The sequence below is a fragment of the Sus scrofa genome, chromosome 14 (genome assembly GCF_000003025.6).
Source record: "Sus scrofa isolate TJ Tabasco breed Duroc chromosome 14, Sscrofa11.1, whole genome shotgun sequence".
NCBI lineage: Eukaryota > Metazoa > Chordata > Mammalia > Artiodactyla > Suidae > Sus > Sus scrofa.
The window spans coordinates 60,327,592-60,347,739 of NC_010456.5; the positions used below are offsets into that span (position 1 = coordinate 60,327,592).

A 20,148-nucleotide genomic window follows, 5' to 3' on the forward strand; every position below is an offset into this window, starting at 1 on the left:
TTATGTAACTTTCCTGTGGCCCCAGCCAGCAGGGGGCAAACTATTTCCTCCTTTTTGTTTTCCTCCATCTCTTTGAAACCCCAGTTGGAAAGGTTAGGTAAACACCCAGAGGTCTGGTTAAAGGAGCTCTGGGATGGATCCCACGGTGCACCTCAGCCTGAAATTTTTATTTTCAGGGTGTCAGGGTTTCTTTTGGTCAAAGGTGGAGGCTCTTCCTCAGACGTCTGAGGCAAGTGAGGGCATCTTCCAAGCTGAGGTTTCCAGACACCCCTAGCAGTAGCATTTCAGTTCTACTGGCTGGTCTTGAAGAAAAGCCTGGTTGAGGGGTTTCTGGGGACTGAGTGGTTGGAAAGCTTGGGGGATAGGGCTATGCCTTTGCGCTGTCTTCTCTCTGTCCCTGGTTGGAGCCTTTCGGGTTCGAGGGTCCCACACCCACGTGGCTGTGTTCCTGCAGCCTTCTGTCTCACCTCAGAGAGCATGTGCCTGCTGCCACTGTCCCTCTCTGTGGCCTTTCTGGACACATTCCACACTTGACCATTGTCAGCTTTTCTCCTGGCCTCTCCGGTCTTGTGTTTTCTGCCACATTTGACTCCATCTTTCTCAGTCTCTCACTAATTCCTCCATTTGTCCAAACTGCTTGGCCTCACGGAAGCTACCTCTGGTTTGGGTGCTCTACTGCCCCTACCCTTTGTCCTGACTGAGTTTGCAGCTGTGTCTTGCACAGAAATAGGTTGGAAACAGTTCCAGTCTCTGGGAGTCAGTTACACACACACACACATACACGCACAGTCACAGAGGTGCAGCTTAGGCTTTGTCTGTGCTCAGTATTCCATCCACAGCTTGCTCCACCCTCCTGTAGGTGCCTGCCCCCCAGTGACAGGGAGGTAGAAGTGGACAGAGCAGTTCCGCGGCTTTACAATCTAGGCAGCTACCTAAGGCTGTGGGAATTTCATTGAACAAGTTGACTTGGATTTTAAGTTTTTGTGAAGCTGTTTGGAGTAATTCTGTAATGAGTCTGCAAACAAGAAATCTAATTAAATAAAGTAAGAATTATTTTATGTTGGTTTCTGCTTAGAACAGGTTCTGCTGAAACCCCCCACACAATAAATTTTGCATCTGTTCTCTATTGAGAGAGGGTCAGAAATGCTATTTGAAGAAAAACATTCTTGTTTATTTTATACCAGAGAATGCTCTTACATCTTCCTGTTGAACCCCAGTGTCTTTTTTTCATAGTTGTTTATTAAGGTGAAATTCACAGACATAAAATTAATCATTTTTAAACTTACAACGCAGTGGTATTTAGTACATTCACAGTGTTGCGCAACCGCTACCTCTGTTTAGTTCCACCTCAAAGAAAGCCCCATACTCGTTAAGCAGTCTATCTCCATATCCCTCCCTCCCCAGCCTCTAGCAACCACAGTGTGCTTTCCATCTCTGTGTATTTACTTATTCCAGGTATTTTATATAAGTGGAATTATATATTTTGTGGCCTTGTGTGTCTGGCTGCTTTGACTTAGTATGTTTTCAAAGTTCACCCACATTGTAGCATGTACTTCAATCCCTTTCATGTTTGAATAATACTCCATTGTGTGACTAGACCACATTTTGTTTATCCAGGGCCATTTTGTTTTTGTTGCTGTTTTCCAGAGTCTAAACTCTTTCTTTTTTGGAGGGGCCGCACCTACGGCACATGGAGGTTCCCAGGCTAGGGGTCCAGTTGGAGCTGTAGCTGCCGGCCTACGCCAGAACCACAGCAATGCCAGAACCAAGTCGTGTCTGCGACCTACACCACAGCTCATGGCAACACCAGATCCTTAACCCACTGAGCAAGGCCAGGGATCGAACCCACAACCTCATGGTTCCTAGTCGGGTTCGTTTCCTCTGCACCACAACGGGAACTCCCAGAATTTGAACTCTTCATTGTGAAACTACTTTATTGTGACTCTTTCTCTTCTTTTTCTTCCTTCCTTCCTTTCTATTAATAGACTTTTAAAGAGCACTTTTAGGTTTACAAATTTGACCAGAAAGTGCAGAGAGTTCCCTTTGCCCCTACTCTAGTACAGCCTCCCTCATTATCAGCATCCCCCACCAGAATGGTACATTTGTTATAATCGATGAACCTACCCTGACACATCGTCCGTCACCCATGGTCCAGTGTTTACGTTACATTACTGTAAGTGTTGTATGTTCTGTGAGTTTGGACAAAGGTATAATGACATGTATCCACCATTGTGGTATCATACAGAGCAGTCTCACTGCCCTAAGAATCCTCTGTGCTCTTCCTGTTTATCCCTCCCTCCCCCAACCCCTGACAGCTTCTGATCTTTTTACTGTCTCCGTGGCTTTGCCTTTTTCAGATATCATATTGTTGAAATCACATAGCATGTAGCCTTTTCACATTAGCTTTTTTCACTTGGTAATATGCATTGGAGTTTACTCCATGTCTTTTCATGTCTTGATAGCTCATTTCTTTTATTTCCTTTTTTTGTTTTTTAGGGCTACACCTGAGGTGTATGGAAGTTTTCAAGTTCGGGGTCAAATTGAAGCTGCAGCTGCCGGCCTATGCCACAGCCATGGCAATGCAGAATCCGAGCCGCATCTGGGACCTACACCATAGCTCATGGCAATGCCAGATCCTTAACCCGCTGAGCAAGGCCAGAGATCAAACCCGTCTCCTTATCAATACTAGTTGGGTTTGTCCCATTCAGCCACAACGGGAGCTCCTGATAGGTCATTTCTTTTTAATGTTGAGTAATAGTCCATTGTCTAGATGGGCCACAGTTTAGCCCTTTGTGGAACATCTTTGTTGCTTCCAAGTTTCAGCAGTTATAAATAAAGCTGTTATAAACATTCATATGCAGGTTTTTGTGTGGGCTTAAGTTTTCAACTCCTTTGAGTAAAGACAAAGGAGCACAATTGCTAGGTTGTGTGTAAGAGTATGTTTAGTATTGTACGAAACTGCCATTCTTCCAAAGTGGCCATACATTTTCCATTCCTACCAGCAATGGCTGAGAGTTCCCGGCATTCTGCATCCTCGTCAGCATTTGGTGTCATCGTAATTTGTCTCTTGTCTTTTTTTTTGTTGTTGTTGTTGTTGCTATTTCTTGGGCCGCTCCCGCGGCATATGGAGGTTCCCAGGCTAGGGGTCCAATCGGAGCTGTAGCCACCGGCCTACACCAGAGCCACAGCAACGCAGGATCCAAGCCGCGTCTGCAACCTACACCACAGCTCACGGCAACGCCGGATCGTTAACCCACTGAGCAAGGGCAGGGACCAAACCCGCAACCTCATGGTTCCTAGTCAGATTCGTTAACCACTGCGCCACGACGGGAACTCCGTCATCGTAATTTTGGATTGTTGTTGTTCTAATAGATTTCTGGTGGTATCTCTTTGTTGTATTTTGCTTTTCACTGATGACATGAGGTGGGGCATGCTTTTATGTACTTATTTGCTATTGGTATATCTTCCTTGGTAAGACATCTGTTTATCCATGTTTTAGTTGTCTATTTGTTTTCTTATTGTTGAATTTTGAGAATTCTTTGTGTGCAGTGATCTCCCCTTATCCACAGTTTCATTCTCTGCAGTTTAGTTACCCTGGTTGACTCTAGTCCAAAAACATTAAATGGGAAGTTCCAGAAATAAACAAGTCATAAGTTTTAAATTGCACACCATTGTGAGTAATGTGATGAAATCCATGTTGTCCTGTCTGGGACATGAGTCATCCCTTTGCCAAGCATATCCCACCTGTTGTTACATAATAGCTGTCTGGATTATCAGATTGACTGTCTCAGTATCTCAGACATGTGTGCATGTGACCTTGTGTGCACGTGACCCATATTTTTCTTAATAATGGCCCCAAAGCACAAGAGTCATGAGGCTGATAATGCAGATCTGCCCAAGAGAAGCCATAAAAATGCTTCCTTTAAGTGAAAGGGTGAAAGTTCTTTAATAAAGAAGGAAAAAACATTATATATGCTCAGGTTGCTAAAATCTACAATAAGAACGAGTCTTCTACCTGTGAAACTGTGAAGAAGAAAGAAGAAATTTATGCTAGTTTTGCTGTTGCACCTCAAACCACAGAAGTTATGGCCAGAGTGCCTGATTAAGTGCTTAGTTGGGATGGAAAACACTTTAACTTTGTACAGTAAGATTCTGTGAGAGAGACCATGTTCACCTAATTTATTACAGTATATTCTTATAATTCTGCTTTATTATTCGTTATTATTAGCACTCTTTCTTTAATTTATAAATTAAACTCTTAGGTATGTATGTGTAGGATAAAAATAATGGTTAATCCTTGAACAACATGGGTTTTAACTGTGCAGGTCCACTTATACACAGATTATTTTCAATAAATACATGCTATAGAACTACATAATCCACAGACACACATACAGAGGGCATACTACAAAGTTACACATGGATTTCAAACATACAGGGGTTGGTGCCCCTAGGCCCTGTGTTGCTCAAGGGTCAGCTGTAGTATGTGTAGGATTCAGAACTATCTTGAGGATTTTGGAATGTGGATAAGGGGGAGCTACAGTGTTTTAGATGTTAGTCCTTTGTCAGATGTGTCTTTTGCAAATGTTTTCTCCCAGGCTGTGACTTGTCTTCCCATTATCTTGACAATGTCTTTCACAGAGCAGAAAATTTTAATTTTATTTATTTTTTTGTCTTTTTGCCTTTTCTAGGGCCGCTTCTTGCAGCATATGGAGGTTCCCAGGCTAGGGGTCTAATCAGAGCTATAGCCGCTGGCCTACGCCACAGCCACAGCAACTTGGGATCTGAGCTGGGACTGCGACCTACACCACAGCTCACGGCAACGCTGGATCCTTAACCCACTGAGCAAAGCCAGGGAGCGAACCCGCAACCTCATGGTTCCTAGTCGGATTTGTTAACCACTGCGCCACGACGGGAACTCCTGAAAATTTTAATTTTAATGAATGCTAACTTAATTTTTTTTCATGGATTGTACTTTTGATATTATACTTAAAAAACATCACTGAGGAGTTCCTGTTGTGGCTCAGTGGGTTAAGAACCTGATATAGTCTCTATGAGGGTTCAGGTTTGATCCCTGATCTCACTCAGTGGGTTAAGGATCCCGTATTGCCACAAGCTTCCATGAAGGTTGCAGCCATGGCTTGGATCCTGTGTTGCTGTGGCTGTGGTGGAGGCCAGTGGCTGTAACTTGCATTTGACCCCTGGATTGGGAACCTCCATGTGTCACAGGTGTGGCCCTGAAAAGCAAAAAAAAAGCAAAAAAAAAAGGGGGGGGGAGAGAGAGGGAGATTATTGGGAGTTCCCACTGTGCTACAACAGGATTGGCAGCATCTTGGGAGTGCTAGGATGCAGGTTCGATCCCCAGCCTAACAGTGGATTAAGGATCCAGCATTGCCGAAGCTATAGCTTAGGCTGCAACTGCAGCTCAGATCTGATCCCTGGCCTGGGAACTCAATATGCCATGGGATGGCCAAAAAAAAGAAAAAAAGAGATTGTTGAAATATTATTACCAAATTTCTTTTCAATTTCTGGCCTAGTAAAAATTGTACTTGTTGAGTGTCTGAAAGGAGGGTTTTATGAGGGTTTGATTTTGTGGCTGTGTCTTTAAAATGACTATTAGGGTACTTTATATTCCTTTTAATAAGTATGGGGTAAGTGTTATATTTTATTTGTATTGCTGTTTTTTGACTACGTAGTCTTTCTGTGTAACCGTGTGATTTTAATTCAGGGGTTGATTAGTATGACTGTGTATTTATAAATTCCCTGATATGATCAACATTAAATCCTTATTAGAAGTAATGAAATTGGTGGAGGAGAAGCCAAAGGAAAACAAGGGTATGAGACAGAGGGGATTCTGATGGATTCCCAGGTAGTTGCTTGAAATCCTTTTTTTTTTTTTTTTTTTTTTATTTTTTTATTTTTTGTCTTTTGTCTTTTGTTGTTGTTGTTGTTGTTGTTGTTGTTGCTGTCTCTTGGGCCGCTTCCGCGGCATATGGAGGTTCCCAGGCTAGGGGTTGAATCGGAGCTGTAGCCACCGGCCTACGCCAGAGCCACAGCAATGCGGGATCCGAGCCGCGTCTGCAACCTACACTACAGCTCATGGCAACGCCAGATCGTTAACCCACTGAGCAAGGGCAGGGACCGAACCCGCAACCTCATGGTTCCTAGTCGGATTCGTTAACCACTGCGCCACGACGGGAACTCCTGAAATCCTTTTTTGAAAGTAAGAGATTTTATATTAAAAGCAGGTTATTTTTACTATTCCCAGAGGGCCATTTCCTGGTATCAGTGATAGATGTGTGTGGCTTTGCTTCTCATCCTCAGGTCTGAGCTCTTTCTATTCAGAGCTGATGAAAGGACTGGGTGCTGGGGGACGCCTCTGGGAGCTCCTTGAGAGAGAACCTAAGCTTCCTTTCAATGGTGAGTCTCAAAGGGGTTTGCTTTTTGTCCTTGGGATTAAACATATGTGGTTTTGGACAGTTAGACCAGCTTCCTGCCCTACCTGTGAAGGATGAGCATGATCAGGCCGTTGCCCTTTCCACATGACAGGGAAAGGGCCATCAGAGGGGCGGACGGTGAGGGAAGACAGCTGCTATGGGGACTAACCACACAGTGTGCAGCCACTGTTGACCCCCCAGCAGGTAATTTGTTACAAACAGCAGGACAGAAGTGAGTGCAGCTCAGGGGTACAAATAGAAAGGTCCCAGGCCAGTCCACCAGCTTTGTCTTCCTTAGTGATTTTGACTTGGAGGTGGGGGGGTGGCAGGAGGAAGGGAAGAGGGATCAAACATAAAAGCATTTCAAGTCCTTGGTTTAGGGGTGGGCTGGAGGATGCTGGTTAACTGGCTGGAGTAAACTCCTTCCGCAGCTGCTCCCCTGGAAGCTCCCCTGGGGAGCTGTGTGGCCTGGGCCAACTAGCCGAGGCTTGGGGAAAGTGGCTGTGAATAGTCACTCCTCCCAACGACTCACTGACTCCTGGGACATTGTTGGTTAGCCCTGGGTCAGGAAGTGAGTGTCCAGTATTCTCCAGTGTGACAGGCTAGGAGAAATAAGCCCAGCTGTGAGAGACTGAGCATCTTCTCCTAGGTCAGCAGCAAAGTGGTGCCAGGACAGAACAGACTTCTGATCCCTCTCATTGTTAGGCAGCACCCACCTACTCACCATTATTCTCGCAAAATGATTATTTAGAGTCAGTAAGATGAAGTGTAGACCTAAGGGACACAGAAGCAGTGGCACAGGTTAAACCCGGACTGCTACAAGGCCAAGAGCTCTGTGCATGGCTTGTAAGCAGGTAGGGTGGGGTCTCTGAGCCTCAGTGTCCTGTCAGTAAGACAGGGACTTTGCCTCTGAAGGCTGTGAGACTCGAACAAGATGGCAGGTGTATGGCACCTTGTCTCTGTAAAAGCAGGCTCAGGGAAGCTGGTGGAGGCCTCCTCTGACTTGCCCAGTGAGAGTACAGCCAACAGGCCATCCACACTCAGCTGTGTGAGAGCATAGTGTGCTGAATAATTAGTGTTCCATCTTGTGTTTCAGACGGGGTTGTTTTAAATGAGAAAAGCTTCCAGGGTGCTTTGGAGTTCAAGAACGTGCATTTCGCCTACCCAGCTCGCCCAGAGGTGCCCATATTCCAGGACTTCAGCCTTTCAATCCCTTCAGGATCAGTCACGGCGCTAGTTGGCCCAAGTGGTTCTGGCAAATCAACAGTGATTTCCCTCCTGCTGAGGTTGTATGACCCCATTTCTGGTAAGTGTTCACCACAGTGTAGGATGGGAGGATTCCTGAGCCTGAGAAAGGACTGGATTCTGGCAGGACCTTGTGGTGTGAGCGTTCTGAACGCCAGAGGGTTTGTGCCCAAGAAGGAAATCCCTTAGGCAGATGTTTCACTTTTTGGGCTCTGACAGCTGGTGCAGAAGGCCTGGCAGGCCCGTTGTATATGTGTTGTCTGACCCCTTCAAGTCCAGTGACTCCCTGCATTCCACCCCCTTCCCCACACACACCTTCACCCCGTGCTGGTATCTCCTGATGCCTTGGGTGTTGCTGGGCACCCTGGCCCACAGCAGCAGCACAGAGCAGGAGCTCCCAGGCCGGCTCCTGGGCTCCCAGGCAGCCCTCTGACCCCTTCTGCCTGCGACTCTAGTACACATGGGAAGCCTGGCAGTGATTCGTACCTGTGCCACCACTCCATTGTAGCTGTATGAAGTAGTAAAGGTTTTCTTACCGATTTTCTCATTTTCCTTTTTATTTTATTTTTAACCGGACAATGGTATCTTTTAAAGCAAAGAAAACATTATTTTACCTCTATCTTTTTAAAATTGAGATAATTGACATGTAACATACTAATTTCAGGTGTACAACATAATGATTCAATACATGTATATGTTGCAAAATGACCAGTGTGTCTCCTTAGCATCTACCACCACACATAGTTACAAAGTTGATATCTTTCTCTTTTTTTTCTCTTTGTTTTTCTTTTTTTTTTTTTTTGGACATGCCTGAGGCATGCAGCAATTCCCGGGCCAGGGATCAAATCTGCACCACAGCAGCGACCCAGGACGCTGCAGTGACAACACTGGATCCTTAACCCAGTGTGCCATCAGGGAACTCCTTGATATCCTTCTTTATATCAGAGCTTGGAGAAGATAGTCTACATATATTGATTTACTTTTTTTTTTTTTTTTTTGGTCTTTTTGCTGTTTCTTGGGCCACTCCCGTGGCATATGGAGGTTCCCAGGCTAGGGGTCGAATCGGAGCCACAGCCACCGGCCTACGCCAGAGCCACAGCAACACGGGATCCGAGCCGTGTCTGCAACCTACACCACAGCTCACGGCAATGCCGGATCATTAACCCACTGAGCAAGGGCAGGGATCGAACCTGCAACCTCATGGTTCCTAGTCGGATTCGTTAACCACTGCGCCACGACGGGAACTCCTTGATTTACTTTTGAATTAAGAAAACAGTGATGTTTCTCAGCAAGAAAACAACTTTTGGTAAAAACATGAATTTAAAGAGTATGTCTTAAGGTCTTTTTGGTTAAAACGATGAGAGCCAGTTATGTGCCAGATAATTATTTGACTTGCAGATCTTGATCTACAGAATTGCCAAGCATGTTAAAATGGGTATTACTACAGTATTTGTCTCTGAATCACTGCCTTGGTTCACCCTCTACTTGCTATAAAATTCTGAGTTTAGAAAAATCCCAGTGAAGGGGATGCAAATCAAGTCAAAATATTATCTCTAAGTTTCTATATCACAGTGAATAAATCAAGGAAAAAGCAGTTTCACTTAAATTCATGCCTGTGTAGCCTATAGGTCACTTATACTTTTTAAAAATGATTTTTGTTTTTTTCCCTTGTAGCTGGTTTACAATGTTCTGTCAATCTTCTACTGTACAGCATGGTGACCCAGTTACACATACATATATAGATTCTTTTTTCTTACATTATCATCCTCCATCATAAGTGGCTAGACATAGTTCTCAGTGCGACACAGCAGACTCTCATTGTTTATCCATTCCAAAGGCAATAGTCTTCATCTATTAACCCCAAGCTCCCAGTCCATCCTACTCCCTCCCCCTCGGCAACCACAAAGTCTATTCTCCAAGTCCATGATTTTTTTTCTTTTCTGTTTGTTTGTTTGTTTTATTGGATCACTTACACTTTTTAAGTCAGGAACTCTTGAGTTCCTGTCGTGGCTCAGTGGTTAACGAAACCAACTAGTATCCATGAGAACTTGGGTTCGATCCCTGGCTTCGCTCAGTGGGTTAAGGATCGGCATTGCCATGATCTGTGGTGTAGGTCACAGATGTGGCTCGAATCCCAAATTGGCTGTGACTGTGGCATAAGCCAGCAGCTATGTCTCTGATTTGACCCCTGGCCTGGGAACCTCCATATGCCGTGGGTGCAGCCCTAAAAAGACAAAAGACAAAAAAAAAAAAAAAAGGCTCAGGTTTTCACAGTTTTTATGTAAGTTGAAAGCTGCATACACCTAACTAACTGAGAAGGAATGGGGTTTCTTACATTCATTCCTCTCATCATAATCACAAAGCATTATTGAATTTCCACAAGGTGTGGCATTAATTCTCTTAGTGAAGGTCTCAGTTACATCTGACCATGAAAAGCTCTGCCACAGCATCAGTCAGATTCTAGGTTGCAGGTAACAGACTCTCCTCCAGCTGCATTTACACAGGACGGGAAGCAGGTGGGCTAGTGGTCTGACCACTGCAGGGGAATGGTAGGCGTGAACCATCCAGAATGTTCCTTTTTCCTCTGAAATTTCTTGAAATATGTTAGCTTTAGATTCTGTTTAGAGATTTTGAGTATACTTCTAATCTATAGAAAACTGAGTCTGGGATTTTCTCACAAGATCTTTTCTGTGTTTACATCCATCATTGGCCCCATGACACCCAGTGATTCTCTCCCTTTCTCTCTCTACAAGGAACTATCAGTCTCGATGGCCAGGACATCCGTCAGCTGAATCCAGTCTGGCTGAGGTCCAAGATTGGGACAGTGAGTCAGGTAGAAGGAGAGGGCTCCATTTTATTACATTTTCTTTAAGGTTGCTTTTGTCATTTGCTTTTCTCTTGGTCTTGAGCCTCTCAAAAGAGAGGAATGGAAGCTTTCCAGATATATTAAACTATCTTACAGGGCAGGTCATTTAGGTTTGTAAATAGTGCTGTTTCCTGAAGTAAACTTGAAACATTTTAACCACTTGAAACATTGACTTTTATCACATGCTGAGAACTGACATTACTTTGTAATACAGATAGTCTAGAAGACTGGGGAGAAAATGATACAACTTTTTAGCTTCTACTGACTCTTGCCCAGTTCCCATTTTCATTACTAACTGGTCTGCTGTTTTACATAAAGAGTTTCAGGGATAAGCAAGCAAGGATGATGGCAAGAGCTAGGGTCCCCTTGCCAAGAAGCTGGAGATTTCAAGAATATGAATGTAATGTGGTCTTTTTCATTTTTTAAAGTTTTATTGAAGTCTAGTTGATTTATAGTGTTGTGATAATTTCTGTTGTACAGCAAAGTGATATATGGTCTCTTTGCTGAGGCTGTTTTCAGAAGTCCACTTGGTGCAGGGGAATTTTGACACAGCTGTTTATATTTTTACTGCTAGGCTGTGCACAGCAGACAAAGGGAAACCTTCCCCCACTTCTGAGCCACTCCCCAATGAGCTTCCCTGCAGATCCACCGCCCCAGTTGAGGGGCAGATGGGGCAGTGATGGGCTTGGCTCGGTGATTGGAAGATAATGGTAGGGCGGCAGCATCCTTATTAGGGTAGGAGAAAAGAAGCTGGAAGTTTGTTTGCTTTTTAGGACCACCCCACAGAGTAGTTCTGTCTGAGGCCATGTTCCCTCTGCTCTGTAATAGGGATGGATTCTCCCATTGTTCTTGGCAGCAGGTAGCTGGAAATTGTAGACAGGCCGGGGGTCTTCCTCAAGAAGGAGGGCTTGCATTTATGGAGCACCTGCTGTATGCCAGGCACCAGGCAGGCTCCTGCAGTGTGGGGTCTCCTGCTCGTGGCAATACATGAATTGTTTAACTGCCAACTGAGTGAATTTATGGAGAATGAGGACATAGAACCAACAAATAGTGTATGTTCTCTGGGAGCAGTTTAACGATTTCTTAGATATGAGTACTCTGCTGAGCTGCGCTATATTTTCTAGATGTTTGAAATCTGTTTTGAAATTTGCGGTAAATTATGTTTTATTTCCAATTTGTAGGAACCAATTTTGTTTTCTTGCTCAATTGCGGAGAACATTGCTTATGGTGCAGATGACCCTTCCTTGGTGACGGCTGAGCAGGTAGAGAAAGTGGCTAGTGTAGCCAACGCAGCTGCTTTCATCCACAATTTCCCTCAAGGATTCAACACTGTGGTTGGAGAAAAAGGGGTTCTCCTTTCAGGTACCTTTTTGTTACCACTTTGTAGCAAAAATTATCTGTTCCAAAAGACCAAACAGTCATTTCATATTACAGTATCATTTTCTAATTTAGCATCTGTGCTTAGAGTTTGTGAAATTAACCTTTTTCATTTCTAGATTCTCTCTCATATGTAGACAGCTCCCCAGTTTCCTTTCTACCCCAAAGGCGTTTCCAGATTCCCCCTGGATGTCCCACTGAGTAGAACTCAGCCACTGCAACCTTTTCTCATCTGAGAAAAGATGTGTTATTGTAGGAAATAAGACAGACACCGTGTGACAGGTAGTTTTTCCAGGGAGGCGGAGACTGAACCAGGAGCAGTTTTTTATTCCCTGCTCCAGAGGTTATGTATATGCAGCCCTAGAGTGACAGGCTGCTCTGTAAAGGTCCAGAGAGGTTTCAGGTTTTATGGGCCACATGTGGTCTCTACCACATAGTCCTCTTTTAACAACCCTCTTAAAACTAAACCCATTCTTAGCTTGAGGAGGTGCACAGGCGGGCCGGGCCTGGCACAGGTGGAAGCGCCCTGTCTTGGATGAACAGGGATCAGGGAGCCGTACCATCACTGCTGCCTGTGGGGTCGAAGCTCTCTCCACGGATTGTGTTCCGGGGCCATATTTCCAGGAGGGAAAGTTGCCTTTGAGTGCCGAAGTGGGACCAGTGGATAGAGAAGTAAATTTGTGGTGAAACAGATTTTTGAATTGCTAATACTAAAATGTGCTTCCTTTCACGATGTGCTCTCTGTCCCTGGCAGTGTGTGAGCAGAGACTGATGTCTCCATGTCAGTGGGAAGGCTGCCAGGTTGGACTGTAGCCGTAGCCCTTCCAGCTCTCAAGTTCTTGGTTCAACTCAGGCCACAGACAGCTTGACACAAAAGAGCTTTGAGTTGATTGTGTATGATTTGTTTAAACTATAGCAGTAGCTGGAACATGTTTCTGATAGATGAGGAAGGTCCGCAAATAGAACTGCTCTTGCATCAGGCAGGGCACCAGTTTGAGCTGCCGGTGCTGAAATGACCAGGCCAGGAGCTGGGTTGGGAGCTGCCAGCTCTACCCTATGACACATCACCTCCTCCCTGGGAGGAAGAGCAGACATCTCGCAGTGACCCCCATGTGCTTGTGGGCACCCCTGAGGGTTTTCTGAGCTGGCCGGGCCCTCTGCCCACTGCTCTACCCACCCACCCCGAGTGCTCAGACCCTCACCCATCAAAGAGGTTCAGGAGGAAAGGGCTTCCCTGTCTGGGTCCTGATGGGGCTGCCTGTTTGAGGGCAGCTTTGAGCAGCACCACACACTTGTTTAAATGACTAACTTCTTTTAGATGAAATAAGGTAATATCCATCAACTGCTACAATAAGTATGTTTAGTCAACAAAATCAATCAAAGGGAACGTTTTCTTCACCAAAAATGGGATTGAGTATTCTAACATTAAATGGGTTGGGAGGAATGAGTTCTGGTTGCTGTTCCCTGAGACTTACCAGTGTAACCTGGAGGAGAGGAGGGTGGTGTGACAGAAGTGGGAAAGGGAATTATCACTTGTCCTCCTGCATCCTCACATTTGCACCCCTCCCCAGTTTTTTCCCTTGTTTAGTAGAATTTAAGTTTTAGAAAGGGGGGATTCGAGTGGCTTACTCTACTCATTGCCCCCAGTTTCATATACACACACAGCAACTACTGCCCATGCCATCTGTTCACGGGGGCAGGAAAGGAAAAGAGACTAACGTGAGGATGGAAGCATCGAGTAGCATCTGAGGCAGAGCAGCAGAATCACACATCCCAGCTCCCTGATGGCTTCCGCTGCTGTCCATTTCAGTACTGCTCTGAAACTGTCTTTTGAGTGTCCTATTTTCTGCCACATAAGATACACTGTTAGGGAGACAGTACGCATGTGGTTAAAAGCACAGCCGCAGCCCACTGTGTAGTTCAGACCTTGGCTCTGCTGCTGACCAGCTGCAAGGCCTTGCCCAGATTATCTGTGCCTCAGTTTTTCATCTGTAAAATGGGAATCATTATGGGATCTACTTCATAGGCTTGTTTTTGAGATTGACGTAATACGTGAAATGCATTTAGGAAATGCCTGGAACATAGGAATTCCTCAATGAAAACTATAATAAGTATTGTTACTATTAATCTCGAGATTGATGAGGAAAGAACGTATTTAAAACACAGGCTTCTGTTCTCTGTCTATCTCAACTATGATTAACTGAGAGAAGCTACCTTCAGATTGCTACATGGCTTAGGAAAGCTTATTACCAAGAATTTCTGTTAAGGTTTTCAATTTAAAAATATATATTATCTTTGTCAGGTGGGCAGAAACAGCGAATTGCAATTGCCCGTGCTCTGCTTAAGGTAAGCTTGAAGCCACTTGGCTGGGGCTTTTGGCTTGTTTTTAATGAGACCTGCTGTTTGTACTCTTTCCCTGTTTTTTTTTTTTTTTTTTGGTGGGCAGGCAGGGATACAGCTGACAGTTCTGTTGGATTGTAAGTTTCACTGAGTACCTGTTGTCTAAACTTGACAAGTATTTCTTGGGTATTGGCAGCCCTGCACTGTGCTAGGGTTATCAGAGGGAGGAAAATTTAACACATGGGTCTTTGATCAAGAAGCAGTCAAATCAGTAAAGAGACTGGTTGGGGGTGCAGGGGTGCGCTGGGGGTTTGGGATAGAAATGCTATAAAATTGGGTTGTGATGACCATTGTACAACTATAAGTATAATAAAATTAATTGAGTACTAATAATAAAAAAAAAGGAGAAGTCACTGTAGGAGTTCCTGTTCTGGCTCTGCAGGTTAAGAACCCGACTAGCATCCATGAGGATGTGGGTTCAATCCCTGGTCCTGTCAGTGGGTTAAGGATCCTTTGTTGCCACAGGGATGCAGTTCAGATATGGTGTTGTCGTAGCTGTGGCATAGGCCAGCAGCTGCAGCTCTGATTCAGCCCCTAGTGGGAACCTCCAAATGCCGCAGGTGCAGCCCTAAAAAGAAAAAAAAAAAAAAAAGATGAAAAGAAGCAGTCAGTCTAGCTGGTGAAACAGTGATTATATCAAAATATCAGAACAATACAAGTAAGCTTACTTTATAAGCTAAAATCAGCTACTGAACTGAATAGTACGAACTTGAAATACTTAAGGAAGATGCCTAAGAGGAAAGGGAGAAACTGAAAGCCATAGACATTGTATTGTTTAGGAAATGATAACCTTCCCCTTTATTATAAAACTATTCTCCTCCAACATAGAAGTGATATTTTAAGCAGCTTTTTTTTTTTTTTTTTTTTTTTTTGTATTTTCTAGGGCCGCACCCACAGCATATGGAGGTTCCCAGGCTACGGGTTGAATTGGAGCTATAGCCGATGGCCTACACCACAGCTCACGGCAACGCCAGATCCTTAACCCACTGAGGCCAGGGATCGAACCCACAACCTCATGGTTCCTAGTTGGGTTTGTTAACCGCTGAGCCACGACGGGAACTCCTAAGCAGCTTTATTGAAGCATAATTTACATATCATAAAATCCACCAGTTTTAAACTACTTTTTAGTGACTTTTAGTATATTTACAGAGTTGCGCAACCATCGTACAATCCAGTTTCAGAGCATGCCTATCACCTTGACCTCCATTTACAACCTTTCCCCATTCCCAGCCCGCCACTCATCTGCTTTCTGTCTGGAGTTGGCTTTCTGGACATTTCAGATAAATGGAATCTGACAAGATGTGTTCTTCTGCATCTATCCTCTTTTAGTAGCATAGTCTTGAGGTTCCTCCTTGTTGTAGGAAGTATCTGTACTTTCCTCTTTTGTGTGGATAGACCACAATTTGTTTACCAGTTGATGACTTTTTTGGTTTGAGTTGTTTCTGGTTTGGGGCTGTTGTGAATAGCAATACTCTGAGTGAATAGTGTGTAGGTTTTTGTGTGGGTATGTTTCCATTTCTTGTGGACAGATTTCTAGGCACAGATTTCTAGAAATCAGTGTGTTGGATACATTGGCTTACTCTCATTTTTTCTGTTCTGTGTGTACTACTTTTAACTAAACTATAAGCAGGACCACAAGAGTCTAGACTCCATCTTACCGACTTTAGATCCCACTTCACAGTTAGTTGATTCACCAGCAGGATAAAATTGCACCGTAGAGAGTATCCAGTTGCTCGATCATTGACCCCAGGCCCAGGTAACCACGCATCTACCTTCCCCCTGGACAGAGGGGACTGTTGTGGACATCTCATTATCAGTGAACTCACTAGTTGGCATTTTGTGTCTGGCTCCTTTCATTCAGCACAATATTTTTAAGGGCCATCCATGTTGTACTATGTATCAGTACTTTATTTTTATTACTGCGACTTTGTGTTTTTCTAACAAAATTGTTTTCTTTTCTTTTGAATGTTTTTCCTTCTTCAGAATCCCAAAATTCTTCTCCTAGATGAAGCAACCAGGTGAGGATATCCTTATGAGTATTTGTATTAAATCCAATCCTTCCTTTACCTCAAACCCATTATTCTGTTACTTCAAGCAATACAGCTGAGAAGGGCTTACTCTTTAAAGTGATGGAGTCTGAATTGATGAAGACAGTGGTGAGGCAGTGAACAGGCTGAATGAATCATGAATAGAGAGGATTCTGGTTCCAATTCAGACATTTATAGTTAATCCCTGATGATTCTAGTTGGCAACTCTGCAAAATGGTTTTTTACTTATATGGCAGTCGTTCTATGGAGATCAAGGGTCCAAAGCTTCTTTTTTATATAGAAGCTTTATAATACAAAATATACATAGTTGACCCAAGAAGTTGTAGTTTTGATCACAGTGAAAAATCGCTGTTACTTGTGATTACTACTGTACATGCACCGGGAAGTACACGCGTGAACAGCATGCGTGGCACTGACATCTTGCTTTCCTGTGGGTTTTACGGTTTCAGTGCACTGGATGCTGAAAATGAGTACCTTGTACAGCAAGCTCTGGATCGACTGATGGAGGGAAGAACAGTGTTGATTATCGCCCATCGTCTGTCCACCATCAAGAATGCAAATATGGTAGCTGTTCTTGACCAGGGAAGAATCACTGAATGTGGGAAACATGAAGAGCTGCTCTCAAAACCAGATGGGATATACAGGAAATTAATGAACAAACAGAGTTTTATTTCAGCATAAAGAAGCAATTACTGGTAAACTTTAAAGCAAAGCAGCATTGCAGGGGGGAAAAAACTCAGGCTATGTGAAATCTGTAAATCATACTTCAAGTTATTTGAAATCTGCCTATTTTTTTCCAAAGTTTGTAAAATACTGTTTTGAGATGTACCTGTTCTCAAGAGTTTTAATAATTGTAACTTTCTAAATGTCTAGAGCACTGAAGTTATTTTCATGTTTTTGTACTTTTATCTTGGAATATTTTAATTAATACAGCATGGCACCTCATTCTTTTATCTGCTGTTATAAATTGAAGCTATTGTCAAATGACAGCTTTTAAAAGGGAATTATAAATAAAAAGCCTAATTATTTTAGGCCAGTTTACCAATCACTGTGTAATCGCTTGGTAGTATTCTACCTACATCTGGTCTCATTTTGCCAGCTAGCATAATAGAAGGTGAAAATCTAATCCCTTATTTTATCCTGATAATCTCATAAAGCAAACTTGGCACACACACATTTACAGAAGTAGTTACTCACATGGCAAGGAGGAAATATTTATATTTCCCATCTCCTCTGTCTTCAAAGATATTAAAGTTTAGGAATATATGTTCCTCTGGGATGAGACTGTGTTTGAATGTGTGCAGTTTTCAACATTTTTGGCACATGAGAGCCTGATGAATTTGAAAAAGGGAAGAAACCCCATCTTTTGAACATGAAAACTTCTGTTTTCATTGTTCACATATTTGTCTCTGTGAATACTTTGGAAAGCAAGGCATGAACTGCCAGGTATTATCAAGAAAGATGTAAAAATGAATTTTACACTTTTGTCTGAAGGTATATATCCTAAAAATTATCTTTAGAAAGTTTATAATTCCTAGCCAAATTTTACAGCTTTTTATCAGTCATTTAAATAGTTTTGAAATTTCATTCATTGAGGCTACAATCCAAAATTATTAACATAACTATAATTTTCAACCTTTTTAAAACATTTGAAGAACGCTTAGATGTTCTTGCTATTTTGCAGAATATCAAGAAACCTTAAGAGCCCGTTACTCTCCTGAAAAGAGAACATAACCTTTTTTTTTAATTTGGTTATAGTTTTTATTCACCTAAATGTCTCAAAATCCCTAAATCAATGCCAACAGCCACTGAATTTGCCATATTTCACATCAGTGCTTGTAATTTGCTGATGCCTCAAGAAAATGTACTTTTTCTACATTGATAACATCAGAACCTAAGAAGTAACTATGTTGATGTGATTAAAATGAAAGTTTTCTCATGTACTAAGTATTAGTTTCCTGAGTATACTGGAAGAAGAAACCACTATTTCATGATAAGCATGGAGTATTGCATTTCATTCTACGTAAGGGAATTTATTAATGAATAAAACGAATTCATTGTTCTTTGAATTAGTAAGCAGTACACCTGTGACAATCATTTTAACAAGTTTTACTTGTCGTCTTCATGGTTTACTACTATGATGTAGTTTTCAGAAAGGAAACAAAACAAAATTACTGGGTTGAATCTGAGGGAAATCTCTTTGTGCCATAGAAGAATTAACAAAATTGAATTTGATCATTTTATTTTCTAATGCAAGATGTTCAATTGTGTCTTTTGATAATATTTTATATCATGGATTAAAATTTATAGTGAACTTTATCTGTGTGTGTCACTTCTCGTAAAACTTTTTTTTTTTTTTGTCTTTTTTAGGGCTGCACCTGTGGCATATGGAGGTTCCCGGGCTAGGGGTCTAATCGGAGCTGTTGCCGCCGGCCTACACCACAGCCATAGCAACGCGGGATCCGAGCTGCATCTGCGACCAACACCACAGCTCACAGCAAGCTGGATCCCCAACCCACTGAGCAAGGCCAGGGATTGAACCCACAACATCATGTTCCTAGTCAGATTCGTTAACCACTGAGCCACGACGGGAACTCCAAAACTTTCTATTAACATTCAGCTTCTTACTAGAATTTAGCTAATTTTTGAAGATTCAAGAATAAAAAAACATTACAAATATAGAAAAGTGAGAATAATTATGAGTTCCATTCCTATCCTCCTAATCTAAGATTTTTAATGTCCTCACTTGTTTGTTATTTATAAACATTCTGTTCATAAACATTCTGTTTCTTCAGTACAGTAAGGAAGCATCCCCTGTCACCACTATAGACGGGGAACTGAGCTGTGGAGTTGATGACAGATGAGTAAGGCATAGCATGTACCCTCCAGAAGCTTCTAGTTCAGAAGGAAAGGCCAGGTATAGAAAAATTAAAATAGTTACAACACCTCTGTGACTAAATGTCACAGCTAACATTGTGTTTGCTGCCATATTTTTGTTTCCAGAGTGTGTGCACATAACCACATTTGGTACTTTGACAGCCCTGTAATTTAAATAAACACCTATCATCCCCATTGACAAATGAGTAAAGAAGCCAAAGCTAGTTGTAAGGTAATTTAGCATTGATGCTATAGATAGGAAGATACCAGAGAATTAGGTAGAGCTGGACCATGGGCCGTCAACATCATGTGGGAAAACTTAGCTTTCATTCTGTGTGCGTGGGAGCCATTGGAGGGTGTGTGTTCATGTAAGTGATGTAGAAAATGAGCAAAAAGAAAACCAAAATCATGTGAACGCCTGCATGTGAAGATAAAATGTCACATTAATGAGCTTATTAGCATTTGTTGTCAACTCCCCCAGGTCCCTCTCTGTGTGAGGTCTGACCTTGGGCCTGATTCCCAGGAAATAATCACAAATTAAACCATTATTATTATTAGTCTTTTTGGGGCCACACCTGTGGCATATGGAAGTTCCCAGGCTAAGGATTGAATCGGAGCTGTAGCTGCTGGCCTACGCCACAGCCACAGCAACGCAGGATCCAAGCCACGTCTGCAACCTATACCACAGCTCAAAGCAACACCAGATCCTTAACCCACTGATCAAGGCCAGGGATCGAACCTGAGTCCTCACGAGTCCCAGCCAGGTTCCTTAACCACTAACCCACATGGGAACTCCTTGTGCATGCAGGGATTTATAAAGCAGGGTTCCACTGGGGAAATCCATTTTGCTCTATAAAAGTGCCAAAGCTGTTAGAAAATAAATGAGAACAAATGTAAA

General features: G+C 43.0%; 1 protein-coding gene across 1 annotated transcript in view; it reads left to right on the forward strand.

Moving 5' to 3' along the window:
* ABCB10 (ATP binding cassette subfamily B member 10) overlaps window positions 1-18,692 on the forward strand; it is a 36,391-nt gene extending 17,699 nt beyond the window's left edge. The window contains exons 7-13 of the mRNA XM_021072390.1: window positions 6,325-6,420; window positions 7,534-7,743; window positions 10,436-10,515; window positions 11,730-11,910; window positions 14,228-14,271; window positions 16,309-16,343; window positions 16,823-18,692. Coding sequence (XP_020928049.1) covers window positions 6,325-6,420; window positions 7,534-7,743; window positions 10,436-10,515; window positions 11,730-11,910; window positions 14,228-14,271; window positions 16,309-16,343; window positions 16,823-17,054 — 878 coding nt within the window. The 3' untranslated portion in view covers window positions 17,055-18,692. The remainder of the gene's footprint in view (window positions 1-6,324; window positions 6,421-7,533; window positions 7,744-10,435; window positions 10,516-11,729; window positions 11,911-14,227; window positions 14,272-16,308; window positions 16,344-16,822) is intronic.